The following is an 11,959-nucleotide window of genomic DNA, read 5'->3' as shown; positions in this document are numbered from 1 at the left end:
ATAAATATCGCATCAGAGCTGTCGTTCTCTGCACTCCGAGTGCTTATATTCTCGCGCCGAAAACGTCGTTCGTAAAATATGCATCGTCTTTTCAATTCGAGTCCGCGCCAAGTACTTCGCGCTGTAGGTCAAGCAAGCGTTCAAAGAGATTCTTTTCTCCGATCTTGCATTTCTTTTCTCTGCGTCTCCCTTTGTAAACTCTACGTTAAAATAAGATGTTAAAAAACTAAATGTAAATATATTTATACAATCGAGATGAAGAAAGCAATTTTGAGACAGCGAGAGCAATCGGTGACCAAAGTATTATGACTCGCACCGTGCCAACGGGGTAAAGTAGCCAGCGCCACATTGCTCGGTGTTGGCTACTTGGTTCGGACGTGTGCGTCCGTGTGGCATACGTGCGTGTGACGTTTTCCGCGCCGGTGGCACGCCGCGGTCGCCGCTACTCGGCTCCGTACTTCCCACGTTCGTTCCGTCAGCGCAGTTAGCATTAGGTGCTCCTGACTCGATCGACATGGTCGCGGTGAAGGGACGCAAGAGCTCGAGCAAGAACCCACCGATCCTGAGCCATGAGTTCGTCATACAGAATCATGCGGACATCGTTTCCTGCGTGGCTATGGTCTTCGTGATCGGCCTCATGGTGCAGGTAAGTGACGTTTTCCCCGGGCGTCCTGTCAAAATTCCCATCTGCTTTCTATTTACTACCCGACTTGCCTCGTTTATTCGGCGAAACGGCACGGACTTTCCCCCGCGTTGCTTCGCCCTCGATCTCATTTCCGCGTTGCTCGGGCGGAAAACCGAAGATGCTTAGAAAGTAGAATGACCATATGTTATTGGCGTCGAGACGAAATGGACTCGTGCTTTTGTTTTGTTTGCGACATATGCGACGACTTGTTTCGTACTCTCGAGTCTTTTGAGACTTTGTAATAATTTTGTGTGTAAATGTATTATGTTTAGCGTCACAATTGTAAATTTATAATTGATAATTACTGTCTTAATTTGATCTTAGAAAAAGGGAAAATCTATTAAAACGTCAATTTATTTTGCTGGAAATTACCGAGTATTTTATTTATATTTTTGAAGCTGTAGAGACACGTGTATGCCTTTAATGTTAATTTATTTTTAATATAATTTATTCAATGAGATTATTTTGTATCAGGTTACTTCACCATGGGCCTATACATTTATTGCTATTCATCATAATGTGACCAATACTACTGAGGATCCAACAGCAGTGATAAAATATGCTACAGGATGGAAAGATGCATGTGCAGTATTCTTTTACTTCTTAATAACCATTATAATGCATGCTGTGCTTCAGGAATATATATTTGATGTAAGTATTCTCTAAATTAATATATTGATTGACTGTAAGAATGTATATCAGTTTTTGTTAATATATTAATTTTTTTTAAACTTTTATTAATATATTAATTTTTCTATAAAGAAAATTTCCAAGCGGCTTCATCTCAGCAAAGTAAAGCTCTCTAAATTTAATGAATCCAGCCAGCTGATAGTGTTTTATACCTTATCGGCATTGTGGGCCATTGACATTATAATCAGGTAATAAAAGATAGAATTTTTATTAAAGTAACATGAGAAAAAGAGTCAGCAAAAAGATAATGTTTCTTTTTCTTTTAGGGAGAATATTGTTTTGAACATATGGCAATTGTGGGAAGATTATCCAGCACCAATGTCTGCCTCTTTAAAACTATTTTTCATCAGTCAGCTTTCTTATTGGTTGCACTGTTACCCTGAGCTCTATTTTCAACGAATTAAGAAAGAGGATATTATGCAACGTGTCGTTCATGCAACTTTCGGGTTGTTTTTCACATTTGCAGCGTATTTCTTAAAGTAAGACATATACAAATTTATACTTTCTATCTTTGTCTGTTGAATTTTAAACATTTGTTGTTGTCTGTAGCTTCCAACAATTTGGCTTAATTTTATTAACACTTCATTACGTGGGAGATGCTTTGCTACATACGGCTAGGCTCGTTCACTTCGTCAGTCAGAAAGAAAACAGAACACGATGTAAGTTATCTTTAATCGAGTTATTGTATTACGCACGCATATATAATTTTGAATTAATATATTTATCTGATTTTTTTTTTTTACAGTGTCATTTTTGGTTGCCAATGCAACTTACACGTTGATGCGTATTGCAACCATCACATTTACGTGTATAGTATTCGGAGTCAGTATTCTGACGAAAGAAAACCTTAAATTCGAGTACGCTACTGGTAACTTTAGTGCTCCTGTTGTGCAGATCACGGTACTGTCTACTATCCTGCTCTTCCAAGCTTATCTCCTGTATATCTTTATCCGAAAGCAGGTTAAGCGTTCAGGAGAAACAACTTCGCTTGTCGTAAAGACGAAACCGAAGCAGAAATCGAAAAAGCGGGAAGGTAAAATTAGTTTCGTTTGCTGTTATATACTTTGTTATTACCAATTTTATTATTTTTTATTTTTATTAATATTTGTTTTGTTGAAATAAAACCTGTGCATGTATTTTGTATATTTGCAGGCAAAAAATCAGCTTTATCTGAGGATGACGATCTCCCAGAAGTAGACCAAGCGACGAAGAAAAATTTAAGAAATCGTCCTTCAGCCAAAGCAAAATAAGTGCTCAATAAATTAAAGAAATCATTCTCACAAAGTTGACTGAACGTCCGATTTTATTCGCCTGTATGTAACAAACACGTCAGATTAAGGTGTACAAAAATGCATAATTAATGTAAAAATACGAAGCTTCCATAATGTTGCTGATTAAAATTCTTATCGTGCAGAATATTGAAATTATCCGGCACTCGATTTTGTACTGGGCAGAGGTAAAAAAGATTTTTTAATATTTTATTTAAAAAAAATAAGCACATATTTACTGCATTAATAGATATTTTAAATTACTAATAAGTTTTTCTTTTTACCATTTTATCACTTTTATATAAATTATACAGACAACAGATGTATACAGAATTGCAAAATGTTAATGCCCACTTTGGTACGTTGTCTTTATATGCGCGTTATTTATAATCAAAGAGAAATTTATACAATTTTATACTTATTTGTTGCTATTTAAAACTATAATTTTTTGATGCACTTCTTTCGATAAATTTAAAATTTATTAGAATAATTCTACCCAGCTTACTTTTCAGTTTCTCCTTTTCTTTTTGCAAGTGAATTCGGACGAAAGAGAAATTGAAGAGAAAGCTTTAGACCAAATAACAAGCTTGGATCGATCTTGCTTGTTACCTTGGATTATTCTTAAAATAGAAGATACAACTCTTTATTATTCTGTAGCATTAAAGTTTATGAAAAAAAGAAGAAAAAAAAATATATATATAGATATATAAGCATAATGCACGAAATTTACTCTGGATCATAAATGTGTTACAAAGCTCATGCCATGTAAAAATATACATATCCTATCATGAAATTATATTGTTACACTTAAATATAAGTTCAACTATTTTTTAATATATACTTTATCAATGGAAAAAAGATGATCTCGTTATTATCAGCGTTGTTATGTGCTTGGCGAATGATTGTATTTCTTTATAATGACTATAATATTAGCTTACAGCTTTATCTTATATTAATTTGTACTAAGTTGCACAAAGATTCGGACAGCTCATTAGAATATTCAATATTTTAATAAGAGAAATTACTGCTTAATTTTTTATATTTTGTCATCGCTGTCAAATTTATTTAGTAGTACGAAATAACGATAAATTAGTCGAATATCACTATAAAAGTATAAAAATCACAGAGCATTTCAGTAGTACGTATGAATTATTAACTGAACGGATTTTAATTAAAAAATTAAGCATTAATTTTAGCCAGATCTCTTTATTAGTATAATTTTTTAATTAAGTAGTAATTGGAAGTATTTAACAATTTTTTTATTATTAAAAAAAGAATTTTTTTATGCAAAAAACAGAAAGAGCCGCTGTTTTATCAACCTGAAACGGCGGATAGGACAGTGTGATAATTACACGTCTCCGACAATGAAGCGCTAGCGTAAGGAGGCGCAGTGCTCCCAGGGAGCTCAACTCGGAATCGCGGCTTCCACGCGACACATGCAGAAGCTCGTCCGTGTGAAGCCAGCGCTTCGGCTGCCGTCGGATAAAGGAAAAGGCCAGAGTTACACTCTGTCTGTTCTACTCTTTCGCGACGTCGCCGGCAGTTATCACAGATTCGCTTCTCGGCAACGTCGGCGAGTTATAACTTATGTTTTGTAATTTATATTATGAATAAACTGTCATATTATATATATAAAAATGTTTTTCACTGCCCTTGCGGGCAGTGGCAGTTTATTCATAATATAAATTACAAAACAAGTTATAACTCGCCGATGTTGCCGAGAAGCGGATCTGCGATAACTGCCGGCGACGTCGCGAAAGAGTAAGACAGACAGTATATAGCTCTGGCCTTTTTCGCTATCCGACGGCAGCCGAAGCGCTGGCTTTACACGGACGAGCCTCTGCATGTGTACGAGTGGAAGCCGCGATTCCGAGTTGGGCTCTCTGAGTGCTCCGCGAACTCACGCGAACAAACGTTCGGCTTTGGCTGTCGTAGATACGGGGATATGGGAAGATGTATTTGAAGCGGGCGTCGAAGCTGCTGGATTTGACGGTGTCGCGCGCGGCCACGGACGTGCATTTGCGTGACCTGACGTGCCCGATATGCCGCGGCATCCTGATCGAGCCAGTGACGCTGCCGTGCACACATAACCTCTGCCTGCGCTGCCTGCAGGGCACATTCGAGCACAACAGCCTCAGCTGCCCACTATGCCGGGTGCGAGTCGGCTCCTGGGTGCGCACCGCTACCCGATCCGAGACCCTCGTGAACCACGGTCTCTGGGAACTCATCAGGTCCAAGTTCCCGAAGGAGGTCGAGAACAAGCATAACAGCGAGGAGGGGGATCTCAGCTTGGACGCTGGTGAGTGACGCGAATATATATATATGCGCTCGCATACGTGTGTGCGTATACGCGCGCGTGCTTGCGAACGCACACATTTGCATATCTGAGCAATAAACAAATGCAACATAACCTAGATCATTTTACGTTTATTTGTTAAATAACATTTTATGCGTTTCTGGTCAATGTACTTGCATAATGCGATTTCGACGCTGTTTCTTTATTACACAGCTTCCCACGGTTTGCTTTGTGTTCGTTGAAAACGATTTTTACGATTTTAACGTATAGCAGCAGCTCCAGCTCTGTTGTAATTGTTGGTATAAAAATTATTGCAATTGAATAGGGTAATGCTTTGTGTGCCGAAAGAGATGATTTTGTCGCAAGGAGCCAAGGAAGATTTCTTTTTTTTTTTAATGCAGATTATGCGGCGACCAGAATACTCAGTGCTGCTGGAGAGATACACCGGGAGTACAAGGCTCAACTTCAAATGGCCGAGGAAGAAATGCGCCGTCAGCGACAAGCTGAGCAAATGGCCAGTGAGGCTTTGATTCAAAAAATTCAGGCGGAGGAGAAACAGCTTCTGGCTCAGTTGGCACAGGATCAATTACTGGCTAAGACCCTGGCTAAGCAACAACAGAAGGAAGCCGTGCAGAAGGAAGCGACAAAGTGCTATAACGAGTGTTCGATTGTACCGAATTATACCTTTAATGAGTCCAAGTTTAATTATAATACAACTATACGTGTAAATAATATCGAGACCCCGCAAGTTGAAACTGTGCGCTTGGAAGGTAGACACGTGGGTCTTCCAGAGTCTGTCAGGGACAATTCAAAAATGAGGCAAATGAATATGACATTGTTATCCAAAATGGATATGTACTCCAATGTATGCGGTTCAAAGGTAGCGAACGCGTCCAGTATACATAAAAATCCAGCCACGCATTGCCAGAAGCAGATGCTCGTTTATAATGCGGTTGCGAAAAAGCATCAAACGGTATCAAAGTTTACTCAACCATGCACTTCAAACTATTCCATGGATCCCGGATGCTCTACATCCAGAGCTTACACGATAGAAACTAAGGAGGAGTTACGAGTACCGAGCGACGTGGTGAACAGCAAAAAGAAGAGTCTCGGAGTGGAGGTTTGTATGACAGTAGCCGACGATGACGAGAGGATAGGAAGCGCTGAGAGTTCCGGTAGTCACGACAGCATAAATCAGGAGATTCATCATTTCAAGCCGATCAGGACGGTGCCCAGGACAAAGCTGCTAATTTCTTCTGGTATGTACGAGGAAAAATAATTTGTAAATGCTAATAATGTAATTATTTAGACAAAAGCATTTTTTAAAATGATATGTTTGTATTTAGATGGAAAACAAATTGATCCCAAATTGATAAGGGCAATCCCGATTTTAAAGAAAGTGTCTAATGTAGTGCCAAAACCTCCATCGCCGACACACGTGAAACGTATCGGATGCTCTTGGAGCGCTTTTAGAGGTAAATCGCATTTATATTTGTATAAAATTATTATCAAGTGTATTATAAATACATATATTTGCCTTATTAAATTTTTAATTAAAATTATTTAAAGATTTAGAACATATTATATCTTTGTATTTAATTACAAGATGTTCTTACAGGTAAAATAAGGCAAGACGCAAAAGAAAAGTACGCTGCGCATGATATAAAAAATAATATGGGAATATTAATGGATCAAAAGCCATCAACGTCACTCATCCAGTCTCAAACGATTCCGAAGCCAACGACGAAGCCTCAGATAAATGACGCTATCCGCCGACTAAATTTTATACCCGAAACGTCATTTGATAGCAACAAAAATTGTACGAAGAATGCAGATAAAGTAATCAATGGCACTAAAGTGAACAAAAAGCTGTTAGACGACGAGCTGGATGCAAGAAAGCCACGTAAGTCTTGGAGAACTAGTTTGCGAAATGGTATGATAACGAAGTCTAAACGTCATAGAAACCTGCGAAGTAGAAAAGAAATAAAATACACCGTGATAGATGAAGAGGAGAACGATTCGACGAGCTCCAATTCGTCATTCAGTAAAATAAGTCCGCAAACTGGTGAGCGAAATGGTAATGATGACGTGGCCATCGAAAATATAGCGGAACGAATCAAAAGGAGAAAAGAAAATATAGAAAAGAAGACGTTGGAGCCAGAAATGGAATCCAATGCATCTAAAAAAAGTAAAACGGTAACGAAAAGAGCGTTATCTGAAAGGATAGACGATATTTCTGCGGATCAAGTCACGATCCCGACGTCGCAAGAGAATACGGAAATTGATGGAAATTCCACAAAAAGGACGAAGCGACGGAAAATTAGCAGAAGCTCTCAGAACAATACGGGAGAAGTGGTGAAGACCGATCACTCAACAGACGCTGTGTCCGGCCTAAGAAAGTCCACGCGAAACTTAACGAGGATTTCATCCTTAGCAAGTGAATCGGATATGCGTAATAAGAGTAACAGCAAATTTAATTACGATTCGCCGCCGGAATCTTGCGATGAGACGGATGAATGCGTTCCGGAGAACGAGCGTGCTACTGATAATTGCGTCAGCAATCTTATTTCGGACAAGGAGATGATTGAAGAACAGCAACGGATCGAGCGATTGTTACTGCAGGAGCGAGAAGATTTCGAGCTAGCTCGGCGTTTGCAGGCGCAATATGACGAGATGGAGCGAATAGCTGGACGTACTAGACGCTCGAGGCAAACAGACATCGTCGAGAGAAATGTTAATGTGAATTTGCGCGAGAATAGCGCAGCAAGAACGGTCCGGAGAGCGAGCGGTGTGCGCAAAACCGCGAAACAAAATTCGATTGTAGGCCGAGTGGTGAGTACCGTAACTAAGGGAAAGCGCGGTAGGCCGAAACGTATAAAACTCACTGTTGATACGCGCGAAGATGAGACGCGCACGCGATAATCATGTCACAACCTGCGACACGAATACCCTCCATAGTTGGATGTTCCTATGAGCCATATGTTTGACGAAAGGAAATTAAAACCACGACATTTGTACAGCGTCTTGTGTATTTTGTAACAAATTATTTGTGTCGTTATCGAATATGTACCTGGATACATTGCAAGAGTATGAACGGAAAGCAGTTTGGATCTTTAGATTATCGTAATATCGTGTCTACACGTTAAAATATCTACGTGCTGTTTTTTTTCTCCTTTTCTTTTTCTTTTTTTTTTTTTTTGGTTCCTAATGCATCAATCGTGCACGTTTTATAAAATAGCAATGTAAAATGCAATTTGTGCTCATGCATAGTGTGCCCTGGAACGACCGGCCTAAATTTTAGCAAACCAATAATTTTTCCAGCGACAGAATTTCTTAAGATTAAGGTTGGCGTTTCTCCGGTATATCTCGTATCTATATTTTTATTAGTCTTCGAAAGAGTGGAATGTCAGCATTATAATCAAAACGATGAGTGACAATATTCGAGCGTTGTTACATATAACTGGGAAAAGAATCCAGTGCATGCCCACAATTTGAACGACGACAGAGATGTGCGAGATTGAAACTGTAGTTTTATACAGTGGTTACATTTATTTTTTAAGGAAGTTTGTTTAAGTAGATTTAAATGTCTTATAGTCCCATAATAATATTAGATATATTCAATTAACTGGCTTCTTTCTTGAAAGTTTGATTGTGCGCTGACAGCAGATCTTTAGTTTCTTTGCCTTTAGCAAAGCGCTAAATTGCATGCCACTTGCTGTCGATTTCCGCCAGAAACTTTCGGTGAGGAACTACTTTCTAAATAAAATAAAACGAGATATGAGTATTTATAATTATATGCGTTGCCGTGAAGAGTGGTTTTAAACAAAATTAAAAAGAAAACGGAGAATCTTTAAATTAATGTTCAAAAACTTTTACCTTCATGGGGACTTGTCTTATGTCTAAAGTTTACGTTAAAGTTTCGTTACGTGAAAATTATGCACATACAGATTATACATCGATATAGTCGAGAAAGGTAGATTATAATTAATAATATACAGCGTTACAAGAGAGATTATATGTTTAATAAGATCAGCTTGGTATCGCAAGCATCTACTGTCAGCTTCGATGGCCTTGATTATCACTCTGCAATCGAATTAATTGTTACAAATTAAGCGTTTATATTAAGAAGGTTTATATACTTTGCGCGATTGTGTGCAACGGACTTAACTCGACGGGCGCAGAGGCTAGTTATCAGGACATATGATTCGCGAGCTATAGTTCCTTCACAGCTCACAGTTCCGTTTACGGTAAACCGGTTTTGTTTTCGGATTCTTTTTTTTTTACCATACTAATCGTTGTCCATAAATATTTTACACATATTTATTAAAAAAAAAATTATAGAAATTTTGCGTTCACGCTTTTCGCACTTCTGTTATTTGTGATACTGTTGCAGTATTTTACATCCGAAGTTTGTCCTTGGGCCTTTATCGTTAACGGTAACTGTCGACAGTCTTTGCTTTAAAATACTGTCGCAGGTGAGCTCGCATTTTGTAACAACGGGCAAATACTTCTTAATGGTTGTTTATAATTTATGCATATATTTTGGGGCTAGCGCAATTCCTTCTCGTGAAATGTACCGTTGATCGGGAATTTTAACTTTCTTAAAAAAAAAAAAAAAAAACAAAAAAAAACATTAAAAAAAACTGTTTGCACAAATGGTCAGAAAAATTTATAGCGTGTTACTTGAGCCAAACCGAACAAGTTTCTTACGACGAATTAAATCGAAAATACTTTTTGTACAACACGGTCACAACTCCTTCCCTCAAATTTCACAGAAAAGACATTCTTTACTGAACTCTTATATAAATATATAAAATGTTCTCTAATGTCCAAATTATTATGTAAACCGAGAGGTGGATATAATTTGCGTTTGCCACGGCGACGGCGACTGGCGTATGTGATACTAACCGCCGTCGTATCTGCCTCTCAGTGTATACGATATTCGTATAGAAACAGAAATTGTAAATAAGGTAGAGAGACATGTTCGGATTCGAACGCGATTTTAATGAGCTGCGAGTAACTTTTTTTTTTTCCTTTTCTAAAGCGACTGAAAAATAAAAGGGGCGGTCTTTCATTCCGATCTGTTTTACGACAAATCCAGAATTTGCGAATTCAAAGAGGCTTCCGAAAGTTTCCTCGTTAGTGCGAGATAAATGAGAGCAACAAAGGGAGCGAAATTGTGAAAGGGATGTTTTCATTACTCCTACTAACTTTCTATGGGGGGGTTTTTTTTGTATTAACAATTTTATTTATACTTAACATATATATTTGCCGTTAAAACATATCGCACGAATTGCTTGTTATTCGCTACACGAAGAGTCTTTCAATTATCTTCTTCTTTTTTTTTTTTTCTTTAGGTGAATTTTAAATGTAATAAATATATATACGGTATGCACGTGTCGCGCGAATGCGTTTAATAAATAATCTGTGTAATAAATCGCGAGAAGATAAAATAAATCCGGTTGATATCCTTAGGGAATTGCATGAATATATATAAATATATATCTATATATTTATATAAATAATTATATAAATATATATATATATATTTATTATAAATTAATCTAAATAATATATAGTGTAAAAAAAGCGCATGGAATTTATGGATTAAATCATAGAAAATGTATAGAGAAGATATTTAGTTATATATAGAATGACAAGATAATGTCAAATATTACGTATTGATAACGAGTAATTAGAGTATCGCGGGAATAAAAAGAGAAATTATGAAGCGTAATCTATAACTCTGAATGAACGAGCGGAAATATTTAGTGCGGATCTTTAAGGAGAGTCATTTTTATATTATGTTTAATCGTACGTTTTTTTTTTTTTTTTTCCTTTCGCGCAACAGAAGATGTAGCAAGTGCAGCGGATATCCGCAATTTCTCGCGGGCGGTATCTCCTCTCTTGATATATTTTACATGTGGAAACGAATAAACGACTGTAATTATTCTAAGCATGCCCGTCATTACTTGCCGCGGTGTGTCGAGATGTTTTCAGTTCCGCACGAAAATACCGACGCGAAAAGCTGAAGACTTAGAATATAATTATTCTCTCTTTCTCTTTTTTTTTTCTTTTTGCAATATTACCTATATCCTTTACAATTTAATTGTAAACTCATCGAACCTTGGGGCACGATGACACGATTTTGTACACGACAATTCGTTCAAGGATCGTCGGAGGGTAAATCCTTTCTTACATAACGAGATTAGCGATGTAATATGCGTTATAATAATAATAGCAGAGAATCTTCGTCTAATTGTGATATACAAAATAAGAGAGACTCGCAAAGTTACGCAAGGGAACTAATTAATAAGGGCAACGACACTGTATCTTTTCAAGGTTTAGTATTTCTTTTTGATAACGTTTCTCATTAAAATTTGTAAGAGAAGAAAATGTATTATTTGACATAAGATGAAAGTGAAGTTTTACGGTATCAGAAGCCGCGAGATATTTTCAAGCGGAAATAACACTCGGTAGTTTAACGGTATACGTGAAACTGTGTGCAATGTTATAATGTAAAATAATATGCGTTTCTATCACGTTGTTCCTTTCGGTTGTAAAGCTGAAATTACGAGTTCTCGAAAAGGAATCTATTCGACAGCGGAAGAATATTTTTTATATACCGCTGACAAATATCTCGTGGCTTCTGATAGCATGAATCTTTATTTCATTTATTTACTAGTAAGTGATTCCTTTAAAAAACGATAACGAGGAAATGCGGGGATAATAAAGCACTTTTATACGACTCCTAGAGTCGCATATTGTGTAACTAATTATTAAAGTATGAAGCCTAATTATTTTTACTCAAGAAACATACACATATTTATTTTACTTTACTTAATATTTCACAGATATTTAGCGGCTTAAACCACATTTGAATAATTCTAATTTTCTAATCGTACATTCTCTGTTTAATTCTTAATTAATAACCAACGAAATAATTAAAAAAAAAAAAAATTATGTACACGCACCATGGAGCCATATAAGAAAAGATGCGTGCATACAGTTGTATGCTCT

At 37.1% G+C, this 11,959-nt stretch overlaps 2 protein-coding genes across 2 annotated transcripts; both read left to right on the top strand.

Moving 5' to 3' along the window:
• Positions 1-399: 399 nt before the first annotated feature.
• Tram (translocating chain-associated membrane protein 1) lies at positions 400-3,593 on the top strand. Its single transcript, XM_070666539.1, has 7 exons — positions 400-646; positions 1,160-1,336; positions 1,448-1,563; positions 1,642-1,854; positions 1,925-2,034; positions 2,121-2,408; positions 2,528-3,593. The coding sequence occupies exons 1-7, from the start codon at positions 515-517 to the stop codon at positions 2,623-2,625; spliced, it is 1,134 nt and encodes a 377-aa protein (XP_070522640.1). The 5' UTR covers positions 400-514; the 3' UTR covers positions 2,626-3,593.
• A 933-nt stretch (positions 3,594-4,526) lies between these two features.
• On the top strand, positions 4,527-11,359 carry LOC139108343 (uncharacterized). Its single transcript, XM_070666523.1, has 4 exons — positions 4,527-4,942; positions 5,341-6,198; positions 6,286-6,414; positions 6,558-11,359. The coding sequence occupies exons 1-4, from the start codon at positions 4,597-4,599 to the stop codon at positions 7,859-7,861; spliced, it is 2,637 nt and encodes an 878-aa protein (XP_070522624.1). The 5' UTR covers positions 4,527-4,596; the 3' UTR covers positions 7,862-11,359.
• The last annotated feature ends 600 nt before the right edge of the window (positions 11,360-11,959 follow it).

The sequence above is a fragment of the Cardiocondyla obscurior genome, linkage group LG15 (genome assembly GCF_019399895.1).
Source record: "Cardiocondyla obscurior isolate alpha-2009 linkage group LG15, Cobs3.1, whole genome shotgun sequence".
Classification (NCBI taxonomy): domain Eukaryota; kingdom Metazoa; phylum Arthropoda; class Insecta; order Hymenoptera; family Formicidae; genus Cardiocondyla; species Cardiocondyla obscurior.
Note: the sequence above shows the minus strand (reverse complement) of the source record. Positions and strands in the feature narration are given on the sequence as shown.